We start from the raw sequence: 20,893 nt of genomic DNA, 5'->3' as shown, positions 1-20,893 counted from the left end.
CTTCATGAGGCTCAAGGTCTCGATGTCAGCCTAAACCTTTGCCACTTCCAGTACAGCAGCAACATCTCCATCAGCGCTGCTGAGCAGATTCTTGATCTTGAAGCCAACAGGAATAGTATCATTCCCGAACCGGGTCTGCAGCTCAGTCAATACATGGTCGAGGAATGGGACATACACAGATCTTCGGTAATACTCCTCAGCTCTCTGGAAGGGTAAATTCGCTCGCTGCGTTTGGTGCTTGCAAACTCGAGGTACAGGAATGGTGTCGTGTGATGAACCGATCTCCTGGAGGAGCCCCTCTGCCTTCTTGAAGATGTCCTGGAAGCTGGTCAGTGCACCTTCCCGGGTCTTGTTTAGATGCGTCTCCACATCACCAATCGTAGCGTATGCCGAGACTAGATCGACCATAGGGTACTGCAGGGCTCGGCTCCACAGTGTGAGCTAGCACAGACTCAGCAATGGCGAGACCAATCAGAAAGCGCGGCTCTCAGATTGCTATTAGTAGTAGTGCCGCCGTCGTGTCCGAGTTGCTTTCGTTCTCCAGAAAGACGGCAATAACGGGCAGGAATTCCATAAACACAATGACTAAGTCGTGTCGCTCAACCCATCTAGTAGCGCAGAGGCTGACCAGCTTCTTCCGCTTCGTGGACGTGTGGTCTTTTACGAGCTCAGTAAACCTCATCGAGCGCATGTTTGAGGAATAGATGTAGTTATACACCTCGCTGAGAGTCTGGAGAGCGAGCTTTACCTCCTTGGTGTCACAGGCCTTGGTCACAGGCCTGGCAACCCTACAACACGCGCAGCACAAAACAGATAAATGGAATTAAACAAATGCCAAACACAGCACAATTCCGCCCAAATACCGCATACATAGCTGTCAGCTTATTTAACTCCCGGACCTGGCAAAACATCAGAAAGTACTAAAATCAGTTAAATGACATCCTTACAATGATTCATGGAAGAACAAATTTGTGGGGGGGGGGGCTTCAGCCCCCTCAGCCACCCCCCCCCCCCCCCCGGATCCGCGTCTGCTTCCAACCCTTTCATGATTCAGTAAATGGCCAATAGATGATCTCTTTCTCTTCTTTGTTTCAGGGTTGGTAATTCCAGTTTGGACAATCTTTGTATGTCAATTTTGAAAGTGTTGGTACTATCTCTGTCATTGATCTTTGTATTTTTTTTCATTTCTTTATATTCTTTCTTGTGTTGGGTATCCATAGTGTCACAGCGTACTCCAATCTTGGTCTTATCAGTGTGACTAATATGTTCTTTACCATTACCTCATCCAAGCAGTTAAAGGCCACCTTTATTGATCTTAGTAAATTCAAGGTTTCTTTGACTGTTTTGTTAATATGCTTGCCTGGTAACATGTGTTTGTTAATAATTACTCCTAGGTCCTTTTCCGAGCTAACTTTTTTTACTTCCTTTGTACCAATTTTATGTTGTCCTGATATTCTTTATGTACTTTTTCCAAACTTCATTATACAGGTACTACATTTCTTGATGTTGAAGTTGACTTCCCACTTTTGGCTCCATTCCCAGACTTTGTCCAGGTCTCTCTATAGTGATTCACAGTCTTTTTCTGTACTAACTTTTTTTTAGTAGTTTTGTGTCATCTGCAAAGAAGTTCATATAACATTCTACACCTTCATCCATGTCATATATATGAGATGAAATGCTTGAGAAGTATGGTAGAGGTTACTAGGCTGGATAGAGTGAGAAATAGAGGAAGTGAGGAGAGTAGGGGTGGAAAGGGAGTTGGGAGATAGAGTTGATGAAAGAGCATTGGGATGGTTTGGACCCATAGAAAGAATGAATGAAAAAAAGATTAGTAAAAGAGTTGTAGAAGGTAGAGGTGGAAGGAGTGAACATTAGTGGGTGTCCAAAGATGAGATGGATGGATGGGGTAAAAGGAGCATTTGGAAAGTGGGTAATGTCTGTTGAGGAAGGGAGAGGACACAAGATAGGGGTGAATGGAGATTGGTTGTATATGGATGATGGTGTGATGCATTGAAGGGTGTGGATGGGGGATAGGGGTGTTAGGGAGCATATGTGATTGATATTTTGATGAAGCCTGAAGGGATTTCTACCAATCTTCTCTTTTTTGCATGAGAGGATGGAGAGGGGGGACACTGATTAAATGAAGCTGAATACAGGGCAATGTACAGAAAGGTGAACCAACTAAAAATAGCTAATGCCAAGACTAACAGGGAGCTTAATGATCTAAAAAAGAAATTAACCATGGTCAGAAATGAAAATGAAAGAATGAAAAATGAAGATAAAAACAAAAACGAGGCTTTGAAAAAAATTGAAAGAACAAAACAAGGAATGACTGAGAAAGTTGGAAATACAATTAAAGAGACAGATTGCCAAGAAAGAAAAAAATCAGTGGAAAGGGGAACAAGATATATATATATATATATTATATATATATATATATATATATATATATATATATTTTTTTTTTTTTTTAAGAAATAGTATAGCAACAAGTGAAAGAAAATGTTAAAGAAATGGTAATTAAAGTAATTAAGGGAAAAGAAAATTGGGTCAGAGACATAGTGGATAAAAAAAAAACATAAGAGGAGGGACAAATAATTGACAAAGAATTAGAAGTACATAGGATGGGACAATACTCTGAAGAAAAAATATAGACCACTAAAAATAAAACTAAGGTCTCAAATGATAGCAGAAGTACTATAAAAAACTAGCAACACTGGCAAATAATGAAAATTGCAAAAGTGTATGGATAAAAAAAGAAAGGAGCAATGAGGAAAAAGAGAAGGAAAAGAACTAAGAAATGAAGCAAATGAAAAAGAATGAGAGAAGAACAGAGACTGAAAAGAATAAGTGTTCTTTTTTTTCGAGAAAATGGTATATATATATAAAAAAAGGAAACAATACCGTATATACTCGTCTATAGGTCGATCTCGTGTATAGGTCAACCCCCCATTTTTGGCCAAACAATCTGGAATTTTCCATATACCTCATGTATAGGTCGAGTGGTTTGTTTTTGTTTTTGGTGCTGTGAGCATTCCACTGCCTTAATGCTTTGAAGTAGCATAGCTTGCCTGGTATAGCAATTGATTATTATGGTTTTTTCACTTCATTAATTCTGATGTATTCTGGTTTATGTTTTTTGAAGTTCACTGATTTTAATATTTAATAAGTTTCACTGAAATTGCCATTTCAGCGGAGTGAAAAACTTGAACAGATTGCCAAGTACGGTAGATTAGCATGTACGGTTACGGTATTCAGAATAAACTGGCTAGGCGTGTTTCGTTAGAAAAAAATTTAACCAACACTCAGAGTTAGTCTTGTAATCTCAACTGTGCGGATGATCAGGCTAATGATAATGTGGAGGAGAAAGATTATGTTGATGTTCCTATGGCTGATGAGGTTGATTCGTATGACGATACTCGACACAGAAGTGAGTGGGAGGAGCTGTTTGGTGGTGAAGATGACGACATCAAGGAAAACGATTTTGGTGGATTTCAGTTAAAATATTTAGGATTATACCATGTGTCACTGTAGCAGTAACAAGTTGGCAATACTGAACAGTTTGTTTTCGTGATGGTGAGATCCATGCATTGTTTTGGTAATGGTAACAATAACATATACCATGTAGAAAGCTAAATTTGGGTAAATTTTTAGTTTCGACCAAGGGCGCAACATAGCAATAAAAATTGATTATTAATTTTGTAGATTATAATGTATCAACGTAATATGCAATTTTGTGATCGGAAATAAAAAAACAAGAAAGATGCTAAAACATTTCGTAAGTAATGAAGTCGTGTCGGACGAATAGTACGTCATATTTGTTATGATACATGCCGACGACGAAGAAATGAGAAGTTGGCGGGCTTTTCAACCACTTAGCTTGCTGGCTATACAAAGTTCTTGCAGCTTGAAGGAATGCATGTATCTCCGCTCCATAACATTCCTTCAAGAAAATGTACCTGGCGAGGTACTGTCGGAAGCACCGAGGCCGTCAATTGACAGACAAGATGGCGTTCCGATCCTATGCTTGTGGCAAGGTATTTTTCATTTTCACTTCCGCCCACAAAATTGCATATTACGTTGATACATTTTAATTTATAAAATTAATGATTAATTTTCTATTGCTATATTACGCCCATGGTCGAAATTAAAATATAAAAAAATAAATAAATAAATAAATTTGAGAATATCACAGCATTTCATTATTTTTTTTAAACAATTATGGGTACTGTAATAGTATACATGATATAATAAGCTCGCCTGTGTTAAGAAATTTAAAAAACAGGTAAAACCACAGTATGGGGTTTCCGTATCTAGAAGGAATTTTACATGTTTTAGTACGTACCGTGTATTTTATGTACCCATTGTTTACTGGTAATATTTAGTAGGTAAATATTTTGATTTCTGAACCTAAAGAAAAGGTAAGAGTTCTTCCTAGCCTTTCTTGTCATGTCTGGATTTCAACCTAACAAGATTATTACTTGTGTATAGGTCGACCCCTATGTTTTGGCCTAAAAAAAAATCCTTAAGATTTCGCCCTATAGACGAGTATATACGGTAAATACAAAAGGAGGAGAATGGAAAAAATTAAAAATAATGTATACCAACATAGCATGATTTTAGGATGAAAGGAATTAAATGACTATCTGGCAGTAGAGAAACCAAACATAACAGGAATTGTCGAGACAAAATTGAAATGTCCGCTACCACCTAATACTGTGGGAAAAGGTCTATACAACCATTGGATGAAAAATATAAAGAAATAGGGTGGAGGAGTCATGTTTTTAACTAAGAAAGGCTTAAATGTGACAAAGATAATGGAAGGAAAAAATAATGTGGAATTGATAATGATAAAAATTGAAAACGGTGACATGAAAAATAGAAAATTTGTAGTAATATATGTGCCCCCAAAAGCACAGTCTTGGACAGAGAGTGATCATTCCAAAATGTTGTAAGACACAAAGCATGCATTAATTCCATTACTGGAAGGAGGAAATATAGTAATTATGGGTGACTTTTAACTGAAAAGGAATATGTTGGGAAGAAATGACAGTGAAAGGTGGACAAGACCTTTGGGGAAATATACTACTGGATATGACCATTGAATACACAATGACTCAATGGGTAAAGGAAAATGCCAGATATAGAATCAATGAAGAATCATCGAGACTAGATTTTGTATTTGTCAGAGCATGAAATTGTGGATAAAATGAAATACCAATTACGAAGAGTGACCACATACTAATAGAGTTTGAACTAAAAGAACAAAGTGATATGAGAAACACAGAAAAGGAAGACTAATGTACAACAAAACAGATTTTGAGAAACTCAGAAAATTCTTTCTAAATGTAAATTGGGAAAACTTCTTACATGAAGAAACAAAGATGGAAGAGAAATGGAACATATTAAAAGAAATTTATAAAGAGGGAATAGACAAATACATATTAAAACAGAAGCAAGAAAGGGTGACCATTAAGTGCTGGTATAGCAAAAAATATAATGAGGCTAAAGATAGAAGAGACAAAGATTGGAAAAAAAAAGCAAGTGGCAAATATATATCAAACTATGTAGGGAAGAAAAGAGAAACTATGAAAAAGATATAATAGAAAAATGCAAGGACCAACCTAAACTATTCTATTGGTATGTGAATGGTAAACTAAAAGATAAACAAGTAATAGTAAAACTGCATCAAGGGAATGATGAATATATAAAAGAGTAGAAATGGCTGAAATTATGAACAAATATTTTAAATCTGTATTCACAATTGAAAGTACACAAAATTGGGGTGAAGGACAGAAAGATCCTCCCCCAATGAAAGAAATAACTGTGGCACAGAAGGAACTAAGGGACCAAATAATAAATATTGATGTCAGAAAATCACACGGTCCAGATAGAATTGCAAATTGGATATTAAAAGAATATGTAGGTGAAGTAATGGACAAAATATACAAGATAATTGATTACTCATTCAAAGAAGGAAAGGTACTACAAGATTGGAAAAATACAAATATTGCACCAATATATAAAGGAGGGGACAAGGAAAATCCCCAGATACATACTATTCAAATAGATAATTGGGACAGACATTCATAACAATGACAAGAAGTGGTCAACCAACTCTATAGCAGGAAGACATTGCAGTGTAACTCGAAAAACCAACTCTCAGGTGCAATTCCAGAACCAGAACTAAACACTATTTACCTAGTTTTACCTAGTTGGATCTTACGGGAAAGGGGAGCTAAGCTCGTGGTGTCCCGTCTTTGTATCTCTCCATATCCAGTTTGCTCTTAAATTCTTATATTGTTTTTGCATACACTATTTTTTCATCCATTGTGTTCCATCTACTACTCTGTGGGAAAAACTGTTCTTTTTCAGGTCTCTTCTATAATTGTCCTTTTTAAGCTTCTTTCCATGTCCTCTTGTATTTCTCCTATCCCAATTTAACACATCTTCTCTGTCAAGAACTTCCATGCCCTTCATAATTCTATAGACCCCCCGAGGCCCAGTACTTTGATGTAGTGGGGGGGGCTTGTGGGTAGTAAGGATGGGCTGAGCTGTGCCAGCCAGGTGCAACCATACTGGAGAGGTCAGCCCTAAGCTACCAGACGAAAACTAAGCCAAAAGATTTTTGTTGATGACCCTAGCTTGTCTTTGACCATGGACTGGAATGCTCATAGGATTTGCTGCCCTCACCCTATGACATTAAGGAAGATAAACCCCACTATACCTTTAGTTATGCCAAAGGGGTAATTTTTAATAGAGATCTCTATGACTTTGAGGAAGAAGAAATTTTAGAAATGTGCCCAACTAATGTTTGGAAGGTTGTTAAAATCCCTCGTTCTTCTATGATTATCCTAACTTTTTGTGGTGAAGATCTACCTCATTATGTAGAGATAGAAAAAGAGATTGTTTATGTGAAGCAGTTTAAGCCCCGTCCCCTTCAGTGCTTTAACTGCCATGGTTATGGCCATCCTTCCCGCTGGTGTACAAGGGACAAACTGTGTTTGATATGTGCTCAGCCTGAACATGGGGATTGTTTCCGCCCAACAGTTTGTATAAATTGTAAAGAAGAGCATGATGCCAGGAATAAGAACTGTGTAATTTATAAGAAGGAACAGGAAACACTACTAAAAGCTCATGCAGAACATATAACTTACTCGAATTCTACAACACAGTTATCTTGAATTATGACAAAAGAAATAATATAGATTTAATATATCTAGACTTTGCAAAAGCTTTTGATACCGTCCCACACGAAAGACTACTTACTAAATTAGCTTTGCATGGAATAAGTGGTAGCCTATTAGGTTGGACTAGTAATTGGTTGAAAGGTCGAAAACAGAGAGTTGTTTTAAATGGAAAAACTTCTGGATGGAAAAGTGTTGCAAGTGGAGTTCCTCAGGGTTCCGTTCTTGGGCCACTTCTATTCATAGTATATATAAATGATATAGACCATGGACTAAAATCTACTGTTTCCAAATTTGCTGATGATACAAAACTGTGCGGAGTGGCAAATGATCACCCAAACCAATTAGATATTCAAGAAGATTTAGATAAATTACAGCAATGGTCTGAAAAGTGGCTAATGAAATTTAACACAAGTAAATGCAAGGTAATGCACATAGGTAAAAATAACAGTAAGTACGATTACAAGTTATTTGGAAATTCGTTAACAAAAGTGGATAGTGAAAAAGATCTTGGCGTAATTATCAGTAACGACCTCAAATCATCCAAGCAGTGTATTTCAGCCTCTGAGAAAGCAAATAAGATTCTGGGATTGATTGTGCGATCTTTTGATTTCAAAAGTCCATCACTCATTAACAAGCTATATAAATCATTAGTTCGTCCACATTTGGAATATGCTGTTTCCGTATGGTCACCGAATCTCATTAAAGACATTGACAGACTGGAAAAAGTACAACGGCGAGCCACAAAACTGATTCCAAATATAAAAAATAAATCATACGAAAATCGACTTAAGCACATATATCTGTTTTCCCTAAAAAAGCGTAGACTCAGAGGTGACTAGATACAGGTCTTTAAGATTTTAAAGGGAATTGACAACATCAAAAGTGACAAAATTTTTACATTGAATGAGAATCAGACAAGAAACAATGGTCTCAAACTGTCCGGAAATAGATTCAATTTGGAAGTAGGTAGAAACAACTTTGCCAACCGTGTAGTTAATGAATGGAATAAACTTCCTGCACAGGTAGTGCAATGTAGTTCAGTTCGAAGCTTTAAGAATCATATAGATAAATACCTAAGTAAGATGCTGTAATGATTATGATTTATGTTATATTATTTGTTTTTGTTTTGTTATAATTTGTCTGTCTGATTTTCATTTATTATTAGTTATATGTCAATTTATTATCATTTACTATTTACCTGTTTATTATTTTTACTATACCTATGCATTTATTTATGTATTTTATTTGTTATTTACATTATTATAGTTTTTATTTATTATTATGTTTTTTTTTTTTTTTTTTTGCATCCGACCTAGATATGGATCAAAAGGTCTCCTGTCGGCATGCTCCGCCTTTGTAATCCTTTGTAATATATGTGTAGGACATATGTAGGACTACTAATTCCAAAAGATACAGTGATGTTAAAACAAATAGTAAAGTGGATCAGCCAACTGTAGAACCCAATAGAAATAAAAATGCCAATACAAATTCTTCTGTTAACACTGAACCCAAACCTCAGTGTAAAAGCATTACTATCCAATCTAATCGTCTTTCTTCTTCTCAACTTGGAATTTCTAATACTTTTCAACCCTCCTCTGTGGAGGTTTCCTCACCCCTTGTTGAAGAGGTGTCCCCTGCCCTATCTGGAGGGGCACCTAAGGTTTCTATTGTTGAAACCTCACAGGCTTCTTCCAATGAAGCCTCCTCTCAGGCAATCTCTCTTCCAGACTTGGGGGACTCCCCAGTAGAGGGATTGCTGACTAGTGTGCCTCACTCAGTAGAGGTGCACAGAAGCAATGAGGATCAACCAACTCTAGAATCTAATAGAAAAACAAATACTAATACGAATTCTTCTGCTAATGCTGAACCCAAGCCTCAGCATGAAAGAATCACTATTAGACCTAATCGTTCTTCTCCACAACTTGGAGATTCTAGTACTCCTCAACCCTCCTCTGCGGAGGTTCTCTCATCCCCAGTTGAGGGAATGTCACCTGACCCATCTGGAGGGGCACCTAAAGTCCCCATTGCTGAAACCTCACAGGGTTCCTTCAATAAAGCCTCCTCTCAATCAATCAACGTTCCAAACTTGTGGGGCTCCCCAATAAAGGGATCACGGACTGATGTGCCTCACTCGGTTGAGGTGCACAGAAGCAAAGCTATAGAGTCTGAGGCTGTGCACAGTAAAAGACTCCACAGTCCCCCCTCATCTCCATCTTCTCTAAATCATGATATGCAATCTAAGACAGGAACTAATAATCGAGACTCTACATCGTCTGTCGGACCATTGTTAGAGAGGAGGATGCCACCCGTGAAAGCAAAGAAATTAGAAAAGAACCCATCTTGTAGACCCTCTCTCCCAAACTTCTCTTCCCAGACCAGTAGACCCAAAAAAGAAAAAGAAAACAGTGTAATGTCTATAATTCAATAGAATATTCAAGGTTTTAATTCTCATCGAGAGCAGGTTGGGATTCTCTTTAAAGAACATGATGTGTCTGCTATTTGTCTCCAAGAAACTATGCTTGGCGATTTATCCCCTAATGTTGGACTTAATAATAAATTTTACAGATCTCCTCCTATGATTGGGGGCAGTACCCATGGAGGTACTGGTATCATTGTTAAGAAATGTGTAAACCACAGAAGTGTCCACCTACATTCGGTGTTGCAGGCTTTATGTTCTTTGTATTGGAACCTGAACTGGTAGATCGACTCCTAGACATATATAACCACTCTTGTCAGTTTGAGTTAAATGACCCACAATCTTTGGTCAACCAGCTCCCTCAGCCTTTTATTTTAATGGGTGACTTTAACGCCAAGCATCCTCTATGGGGTGAATCAAGGTGTGACCCCTGGGGCAATATAATTGAAGAATTTATTGATAATAACAATGTCATTTTGATGAATAACTGTTCCAAAACTAGGTTTGATGTCTTTCACAACTCAGGTTCTGCTATAGACCTAACTATTTTTTCATCATCCTTAAGATTAGACTACAGTTGGTCAATAGATGAAGATCTACATGGTAGCGACCACTGGCCTATCTATATCAAATATTTAAAGAACACTCCCTCCTCTTGCTTACCTAAATGGAAGACAGGAGAGGCTAATTGGGAATTATTTAGGAGAACCACAGAGATTAATTACAAGACTAGTGATTTTTGTAGTAACTCTGATGTATATGATTATCTGGTAGGCATCATACTTTCTGGTGCTTTCTCTTCCATTCCTAGGACAGCTGGTAAACCTCAACGCCCAGTAGTCCCCTGGTGGAACGATGAATGTTCTTTAAGCAGAAAGATTACAAGAACTTGCTATAAGAGATATCGGAGATATCCTTGTTTAGTCAATAGGATAATGTACAGAAGAGCTCGAGCAAAGTTTACTCCATCTCCTTTGCCCATTCTCAAGATACATGACTCTTTTATATCAGATACAAGAGAAGTAGCAGAGGCTTTTGGAAGACATTATGCTGATATTTCAAGTCCACTACATTATTCACATGATTTCAGAAGAATTAGAGCCAAGACCATGATTATTCCTCCCACCAATACGAACTCGGAGGCATATAATCTTCTTTTCACCTTGGATGAAATGGATCATGCTTTATCTTTATCCTCCCCAATCTCTCCTGGAGAGGATGACATTCTTTATTCCATGGTTGCTCATTTATCCATATCGTCGAAGAAATTCCTTTTAAGTGTGCTGAACAAATTTTGGTCTTCTGGATCTCCTAAATCTTGGAAGACTTCAATTATCATAGGAATCTTAACCTCTTCACTCTGGGGCACATCGCACGTCTGGCAGCATTAGCTGCATAATAATCGCATTATAAAAAATAAAGTCAGTGCTAAATCGTCCGTTCTCTTTCACCCGTGTATTTTGATAACCATAGAAAACTGATGAAGCCAGTTTAGAGAGAATGAAAATTACGTAGGTACGACTACAATAAATATAATCAAGATGGCGACTTCGGCATCAGCGAGTACCCACTTGCTCCTCATGCCGCCTACATAGGCGGCACCGTATGGAAGTGGTTAAAGGCAGGAAAAGACTATCATCACCCACAAAGTTACAGACTTATTGCTCTCACCAGCTCCACTTGTAAGATCTATGAAAGAATGGTTAATAAGCGTTTAGTTTGGTTTTTGGGATCTAAAAATCTCCTATCTAACCGACAGTTTGGATTTAGAAGAAACAAGTGCACTCTGGACCCCTTTTTATCACTCGTGAGATTCAGAATGCCTTTGCAATTCAGAACTCGAGCATTGCTGTGTTTTTTTACGTGAAAAATGCCTACGATACTACCTGGTGGGGAGGCATTCTGAAGCAACTTGCAGAGTAGGGTATTGGGGGTAATATGTTTAATTGTTTAAAAGATTTCTTGTCTGACCATTATCTAAAAGTCAGAGTGGGCTCTTCTTTCTCTTCTGCATATCTTCAAGAGAAAGGGATTCCCCAAGGAAGTGTTCCGAGTCCTACACTCTTCAGCCATTAATAGTTTGTTAGAACAAGTTCCTGCATGAGTTCTTGTATTGGTTTATGCTGATGACTTCGCTATTGTGTGCAGCAAATCGACAACATTAGAAACAGGCCAAAAGATTCAAGAGGTTATTAACTTAGCAACAGCATGGGCTAATAGCAGGGGCTTCATATTCTCTGCTGAAAAAACAAAAGGCATTAGGTTCTCCAAACTAAGACGCAAGGAAGAGATACCAACATTATTCTTAGAGGGTGTCATATTGCCATATGAAGATCAAGTAAAATACTTGGGTCTGGTTTTGGACAAAAGGTTGACATTCACTCATCACATAAACGAGGTTATATGCACTGTTAAACAGTGACTTAATATACTAAAGGTAGTGTCTCGCTTCAACTGGGGAGCAGATCGTATAACTCTAATAAGGCTTTACCAAACATTATGCCTAAGCAAAATTGATTACGGATGTCAAATTTATGGATCGGCATGTAAAAATTTATTAAAGAAGCTTGATATAGTCCACAATATGGCTTTGCAGATCTGTTCGGGAGCTTATAGAACATCTCTAGTGGATAGCTTGTATGTGGACGCAGGAATTCCTCCCCTTTATATTCACAGGGAGGAAGCCTTAGATATATATCTCATGTCTTGACATCAAAACAAAATCCAAATTTCAAATATGTAAAGCAGCCTGTAGACAGAGCTCCAAGAAAAAGTACTCTGCCGAAACCTTTAGAAGTGAGATGTGAAGTTGGGGCAGAGGAAGTAGGACTTGTTCCTATTACAATTGCTGAGATCACACCTCCCAAATTCCCTCCTTGGAACTGATGCCCCACTGAAATTTGTCCTCTTAAAAACAAGAAAAATAGAACTGCTGTAGAGCTAAAAAGTGAATTTTTAGAACATTTAACAGTACATGCTGATTCAGTTTTTATTTATACAGATGGATCAAAATCCCAAGATGGTGTTGGTTGTGCTGTTGTATCTGATAGGACAGTTTTAAAGAGAAAGTTGCCTGATTTTAGCTCTGTTTTTACTGCTAAACTGCTGGCAGTCAGTAATGCCCTCAAATTTGTTTTTAATTCTGTTCCATCTATTAAGAACGTTGTTGTTTTTACAGACTCCATGAGCATTCTATCCTCTCTAAATACATTATTGCCTCTTTACTTTTTAGTCCAAGAAATACAGGACTGGTTGATTCTTATTAACTACCGAAAGAAAATAAAAGTAAACTTTTGCTGGGTGCCGTCCCATGTGGGTATCACTGGAAATGAACAGGCCGATGCTGCAGCCAAAGCTGCTACTAGGCTCAGCCATATAACAGACACAAAAATCCCACACACAGACTTCAAACAAGTAATTCATTGTTATGCAATGGAGAAGTGGCAAGAACAATGGACAAGGCTGGACGGTAGTTATAAGTTAAAAAGAGATTCACCCCTTGGTGAACCCTTGGAAGTCTCATTCTTTGGACAGAAGGTCAAGTATTGTTCTAACAAGATTAAGAATTGGCCATTCCTACATTACCCATAAATTTTTGATGGCAAGTGGAGCAGAAAGGCTAGCCCCCCAATATCCCACTTGCCAAATTGTTTTTACAATTAAACACATTTTAATTCAGATAAAAACCACAGACCTTTAGATGAAACCTCTAATCCCCCCTCTTTGGGAGATCACCGGACTTCCTCGAGCACCCACCGGGCTTCCTCAGAGACCCTCCAAGCTTCCTCGGAAGCCCTCCGAACTCCTGCGGAGAACCCCCAGGCTTCCTCGGAAGTCCCCCAGACTTCCTTGAAGGCTCCCCAGGCTTCCTCGGAGCCCCCCCAGGCTTCCTCGGAGGCCCCCCAGGCTTCCTCGGAGGCCCCCCAGGCTTCCTCGGAGCCCCCCCAGACTTCCTCGGGGGCCCCCCAGGCTACACCGGAGGCCCCTCTGGCTTCTGCGATGGCACATGAAACATCCTCAAAGCTCCCTAGGGGCCCCCCATCTGCTTCTGAGAACCACAAAACAGACTTTGGGACCCTAAGCAAGAAAAGTCACAACCTTGTACAACCAAAAGTACAAAACTCAAAATCCAAGGAGATGCAAAACTCCTATAAAAAAAGACCCCGAACTCTCTCTCCTACCCAAGTAACACCTGAAGGTGCCTGCCAAAAGAGATCCAATCACTCCAACTCGGGACCATACCACTCAGAAAACAAAACCTGGAAACCCAAAAAAGAGACACCTAAAACAAGCCCCACTAGAGACCCAGTAAAGAAGCGACCTAAAGAATGTCTCTTATCCAGTGGAACATACGTGGTTTCAACTCTAACCTAGAACAACTTAGGATCCTTTTTAAAGAACATAAAGTCTCTGCCATTTGCTTACAAGAGACTATGCTAGGAAACACTTCCCCAAATTTAGGACATGAATATGCTATCTACATATCCCCACCTCTTCCAGAGGTGTACCTATACAAGGAGGACCAGGGATAGGTACAGGCATAATTGTTCATAAGTCAATGAATCATCGGAGGCTTCACCTAAATTCAGCTTTATAAGTATGTGCAATTCAGATTTATACAACTAAATGGATTACTCTATGCTCATTATATCTTGAGCCTGCACTAGAAAAAGGATTGCAAGATGAATTAGGCAATCACCGACAACTAAAACTGGAAGACCTACAGAACCTAATATACCAGCTACCCCAACCATTCATTTCAATGGGGGATTTTAATGCCAGACACAGGCTGTGGAGAGAAAGAACATGTAATCGTTGGGGCAATATGGTAGAAAACCTACTAGACAATAATGACATTGTACTACTAAACAAAGGTTCCCCAACCAGATATGATATCACCCTCAATTCTAAATCTGCCATTGACCTCACGATCTGCTCCTCTTCGTTGAAACCAGAATACCAATGGTCTGTAGACGAAAATTGATACGGAAGCGATCACTTTCCTATCCATATGAAATTAAAAAGAAATATTCCATCCCCCTGTTTACCAAAATGGAAAGTTGAAGAGGGAGATTGGAAAACATACCAAGACTTCACAAAAATTGACAAAAATAATGAAGATTTTCCAAATGCCTATGTTGCCTACGAACACCTCGAGAGAATTATGATTAATGGGGCCATGAAGTTTATACCAAAAACTCAAGGAAATCCTAGACGCGCTCTAGTTCCATGGTGGACAGATGCCTGTGCCTTAAGCAGAAAAATCACTAGAATTTGCTACAAAAAGTACAACAGACGACCTATAACAGTTAACCTAATAACTTACAAAAGAGCACTGGCCAAACAAAAGAAAACTTTCAAAAAAGCAAGGAGAGAATCGTTCATCAGATACATAAGTAAATTGAAACGACTCTCCCGTAAGCTTAGTATGGAATAGAATCCGAAAACTGATGGGAAAATTTGTACCATCTCCATTTCCCATCCTTAAAATTAACAATGAAATAATTTCTGATCCCCTTGAGGTAGCGGAAACATTTGGACGATACTTCACAAACATTTCAAGTGCTCTCCACTACACTCCCTTCCTCAGAAAAATTCGAGAAAGTACAATAATTGTCCCTCCAAAAAGTAAAAACACGGAGGCATATAATCTCCCCTTTACACTAACTGAACTAGAGTACGCAATACCTCTATCATCTCCAACTTCACCTGGTGAGGATGATATAATTTACTCAATGATTTCACATCTTCCTACATGCACCAAAGAATTTTTCCTAAATATACTAAACAAATTTTGGACTACAGGATCTTCACCAAAGTTGTGGAAGACTTCGATCATTATAACCATACCAAAACCAGGAAAAAAACCCAGTCTCCCTGAAGGGTATAGACCCATTGCTCTAACCAGTTGTGTATGCAAAATATATGAACGAATGATCAACACGCGCCTTGTATGGATTTTAGAATCAAAAAATCTCCTCTCAAACAGACAGTTTGGCTTCAGAAAAAACAGAAGCACTATAGACCCACTGATATTTCTTACCCGAGAAATTCAGAATGCTTTCGCTACACAGAGCCAAACCATAGGAGTCTTTTTCGATCTAGAAAAGGCTTATGACACCACCTGGCGTGGTGGCATCCTAAAACAACTTGCCAAATGGGGTATAGGAGGAAACATGTTCTTTGCAATTAAAGATTTTCTTACTGATCGTATCCTAAAAGTAAGAGTAGGTTCATCTCTCTCTTCACCTTACACCCAGGAGGAAGGAATACCCCAAGGAAGTGTCCTCAGCCCATCACTGTTCAACATAACCATCAACGGACTACTAGAACAAGTACCGATCGAAGTGCATAGCTTGGCATATACAGACGACATTGTTCTAATCTGTAGTAGACCATCAGCACTGGAGGCAAGCCAGAAAATACAGACTGCCATTAACTGTACCACTGCATAGGCAGAAAAGAGAGGCTTTAAATTCTCCACGGAGAAAACTAAAGTAGTCCGCTTCTGCCGAAGAAAGATAAGAGAAGAAATCCCAACCCCAATGCTGGAAAACTCTATTCTTCCAAACGAGGATCAGATCAAGTACCTAGGACTAAGCCTTGACAAAAAACTAAACTTTAATACACACATTAATGAAATAATACATAACGTGAAACAACGCTTCAACATCTTAAAAGTAGTTTCACGTTTCAACTGGGGAGCTGACAGAACAACTCTGATACGAATATACCAAGCCTTGTGCCTAAGCAAGATAGATTATGGATGCCAAATCTATGGGGCCGCCTGTAAAACCACCTTAGAAAAACTAGATATCCAAATCATGGCTATACGCATCTGCACAGGTGCGTATAAAACGTCACCCATAGACAGCCTAAATGTTGAAGCCGGCATTCCTCCTCTTCCAATTAGAAGGGAGGAACTAGGATTGAGATACCTAACAAGAGTACTGTCATCAAAAAACAACCCCAACTACAAGATTGCTAAAACACCCAAAGACAGAGCTCCAACTCGACCTAAGCTCTCCAAACCAATGGAAGTTAGACTGGAAAATAGTGCCAAGAACATAGACCTGACCCCTCTACACGCCGAAGAAAGTTTACCAGCTAAATACCCTCCTTGGTGTAGACCCGAAATCAACATTTGCACTTTCTGGTGTAAGAAAAATAGCTGCCCAGAGTCCAAACTTAGAAGTAAATTCCTTGAACACAGCAGGACCCACACAGATGCAACTAGTCTATACACTGATGGATCAAAAACTGCAGACAGAGTGGGTTTCTCAGTGATTACCCCTCAATCTATTATAAAAAAGAGAGCTCATTTTAACATTTCTATTTTTACTGCAGAACTGCTGGCAGTTCTTAATGCTTTCATTTATATTTTTAACAATGCATCTGACAAAAAAATTGTCATATATACAGAGTGTAAGAGCATTTTAACATCAATAAAATCAATATTACCAGTCAACCCCATTATCGGACAAATACAAGATTGGCTGGTCCTCCTCAGTAGCAGAAAGAAAATAACTGTGAACTTCTGGGTGCCTTCCCATGTGGGAATAAAAGGAAACGAGTTAGCTGATACTGCAGCTAAAGAAGCAGCTGGGCTGGCACATATCTCCCAACTCAAAATCCCCAAAATGGATTTTAAAAACCGCTTTAGAAATTACACCAGAGAACAGTGGCAACTTCAATGGAATAATGGAAATAACAATTTAAAGCTCAAATCCATCAAACCCTCTGTCATCCCTTGGAGTAATTTCCAGGGAGACAGGAGGACAGGTATCGTCATGACTCGCCTTAGAATTGGACACACCTTTTTAACCCACAAGTACCTGTTGACGACTGGAGCGGAGAGACAGGCTCCCCTCTGCCCCACTTGTCAAAAGAATCTTACAGTAAAACACATTTTAAAGGAATGCCCACAATTCAGCTCTGCTAGAAGAAACAATCTTTTAGAAGGGCTTACCATCTCTAAAGTTTTAGGAGAAGACGCTCCCATAGATCGGATAAAATGTTTTTTAAAGGAAATAGATTTGTTTTACCATATCTAAATTTCTACAGAAATTGAGTGGATGAATTGAAACAAATGTTTTAAAGAATAAGTAGATATATATGCGCTGAATGGCCCCAGGCTCCGGCGCTTGGCATACTAGCCAAAAACTCCACAAACCAACCTAGTAGCCTCAAGTAAAAGTAGATCAAATTTGTGGTGCACGATCTTTCTTGTCTGAATCCAAATTGTCTCAGATTTAGTATATTATTCTCCATCTATCTTTTATAACTTTTTCACAGATTTTTGCTACTGTGCTTGTAAGGGAAACTGGTTTGTAATTTGTTGGGTCTTCCTTATTTCCTCCTTTATAGATTGGTACAATATCAGCATTTTTCCGGTCTTGTGGCAGTGGACAGGATGCAGGGGTGACCCGTTGTCCAGGAGGTGCCAAGATAAGAGGGAGGGTGGAGGGGAGTGGAGTGTATTAGGGATGAAATGGGTGGGAATGGTTTTTGTGCCTTTTTTTTTTGGCTCCTCCCTTGTAAGGGGGAAGAGGCCTTTGTTATATGTATGTACGCATTATAATCCATGTCCAATGTTGTTTGGTACCAGTGGACTTTCAATTTTGTCTCCACAATTCCCATTACATCTGGTTTAGCTTCTAATAGATCATCATTTAGTTCATTTAATCCTGAAATCAAATAATTTATATTTGCATACATCAGTTTTAACTTTCTACACCCTCTCTTGGTCCTTTTTTTTTTTTTTTTTTTTTTAGTATACCAATTTTTCAGTCTCATATCTAACACTTCAATAGAACTGAGTTTTCTCAATCTCCATTCTCTTCTGATTTTTTCTTTAGCTTCATTTCTGAATGTCCTAAATTTTTCCCTTTCTTTGTCATTCCTGTCTCTTTTTATCCATATTTTTATAGTGTTCACTTCTTGCCAATTTTCTTGTTCTTATTAGAATTTTTTTTACTGCCACTTGTGACCTTAATTTAATCTTTATTGGTCAAGTTTTTCCTTCTTCTACATATTTACCCAATTTGTGCACTTATGTTTCCTTGTCTGTCACTGTCCTGTATTTCCTTTAGAATACTTTTTGCCAATTCTTTGTCTTTTTTCTCTCTGGAACCAATTTAGGTTATGGTTTTCCTTTAAACCATACATAAATGGTAATCTAGATATGATAATTGGAAATCAAGGATATAAATTAAGTTTGAACTATACATGAATTTGAGGCTAAGTATTGGAGAGTAGCAGATGGGACCCAATGACCCATGATCATGAGTCCCGGGATTGAAGCTTCGTGCCTGCTGGTCTTGATGATTTGAAAGACATCACTGCAACCGGTGATTAATTCCATAATTCTCCTTGTACGTCATGAGTAAAGGAGAGTGTCAGTTGAATGAAAATATGTATTGTACCAATTTACCAGAGAAAAGGGAGGAAGCTTTAATGGAAAAGATATGTATACAGAAAGTCATACAAGTATCTTGTGTAAAGTACACAGCAGAATCATGATACAAGGGATGAACAGTCTAGTTTTCATAGATGAAAGTATTTTGTTGATAAGATATTTGCATTATAATATCTTAGGGAGGACATATGAAAAAGAGGAAATTATACCATTGTAACCAGTGTCTTGTGGGTCAGATGGTGTATGATAAAGTGTATACAAATTATGTGATATTTTAAATATATGTTTTTCTATAAAAATTCTTCTCAGATGCAGATTCCAAGTTGCTGTCATGATGTTTTCATGTGTTTATTTGTACCTTTTTAGGCACTTGTATGTCAGCTTGCCAATGTTCCTGCATTGCCAACACAACAATGGACCCAACGGTTATCACAGCGTCTTGTATCTTTGGTGCCTTCTGACTCCCCATTGCTTCTAAAGGTGAGGTTGGTCTTTATTTTACTCTTAGGAAGGTAGCCAAAGTTCACTCCTACCCATTTCATCCCCACACACTCTACTCCCACCCACCACCCTTCCCTCCTTTTCTTTGCTCTTCCTGGATGATGGGTCATCCCTGCATCTCTCCCACTGCCTCAGGCCAGAAGCAATTCACCAAGACACAGCACATCCATAGCAAGGCTGCTTCATTTAATTGGCAACCCCCCCCTCTCCATCCCTTCATGCAGAAAAAGAGAAGACTGGGAGAAATCCCTTTGGGCTGCATCAAAATATTTATGTGTACTTCCTCACCCCCCCATCCTCCACCTACATTCTATGTATCACACCATCATCCATACACAACCATTCTCCATTCACCCCTGTCTTCTCCCTTCCTTCCTCAATAGACATTCCTATCTTTCCTAATGCCCCTTTTACCCCATCTATCCATTTCATCCTTGGTTGCCCCTTCATGTTCACTCCCTTCACCTCTGCCTCCCCTACCTCTTTTTTTTTTTTTACTAACCTTTCTTCACTCATTCTTTCCATGTTCCAAACTATCCCAATACTTTTTCATCAACCCTGACCCCCAACTCCCATTCCACCCCTGCTCTCCTCCTCACCTCCTTGTTTCTCACTCTATCCAGCCTAGTAATCTCTGCCATACTTCTCATTCATTTCATCTGAAACACACGGTCCAGACACGGTCAGAGCAACACGTATTTTCGGAGCGCTGGCTTACGAGTGAAAATATAAACAAGAAACGATCAGCGTAGGCCTTGTTGTTTATACGCGGGGTGGTAAGGTTGTGCATTCGTGGTGAAACAATGTAGGTCGAAATTGTATCTCCGTTACTTTCTTTTTTAATTTTTTTTTATTGTTCTTAAAAATGGAAACCCCTAAATCCAAAGGTGCAACTAAAAGAAGCCTGGAAGAAACAAAAATCGAAACTCCACTAGGAGTAGTGAGAAAAAAAATCATGCTACGCTTCAACACCAAGAGAATACCAAAGATTAGACGTAAGTAGATTTTCCGGGTTTGAAAGAGAAGGAAATGGATTACTAAGAGTAGAGATGGATAGAGAACCCAGATACAGGAACATAATGAGGAGTAGAGATCTAAGTGATATCATAGATGAACTATTAGAACTTAAAAGTGAATATAAGATAATGTACCAGGAAGTATCAAACCTAAGGAAAGCCAACGAAGAAAACAATAGGGAGATAGACGAGTTGAAAAAGGAATTAAAACAGCTTAAGGGTGATAATGAGAGGTTGAAAAGTGAGGATAATAGGAACGAGGCTCTGAAACGAGAAATTAAAAGTCAAATGAAAGAAGTGACTGAAAAGGTGGAAGAAAAAATTAAGGAGAATGACCTACAGGAAATCAAAA

At 38.6% G+C, this 20,893-nt stretch overlaps 1 protein-coding gene across 5 annotated transcripts in view; it reads left to right on the top strand.

Moving 5' to 3' along the window:
• The window catches only part of LOC143041758 (tudor domain-containing protein 7-like), a 566,748-nt gene that overhangs the window by 470,125 nt on the left and 75,730 nt on the right, over positions 1–20,893 (top strand). For all 5 annotated transcript variants that reach the window (XM_076213779.1, XM_076213782.1, XM_076213783.1 and 2 more), the window contains one exon: positions 19,391–19,504. In XM_076213779.1, coding sequence (XP_076069894.1) covers positions 19,391–19,504 — 114 coding nt within the window. The remainder of the gene's footprint in view (positions 1–19,390; positions 19,505–20,893) is intronic.

Source organism: Oratosquilla oratoria, chromosome 32 (assembly GCF_046742065.1).
Source record: "Oratosquilla oratoria isolate Oo_2021 chromosome 32, ASM4674206v1, whole genome shotgun sequence".
Taxonomy (NCBI): domain Eukaryota; kingdom Metazoa; phylum Arthropoda; class Malacostraca; order Stomatopoda; family Squillidae; genus Oratosquilla; species Oratosquilla oratoria.
The sequence above is the reverse complement of the archived record's forward strand: the minus strand, read 5'-3'. Positions and strand labels throughout refer to the sequence as shown.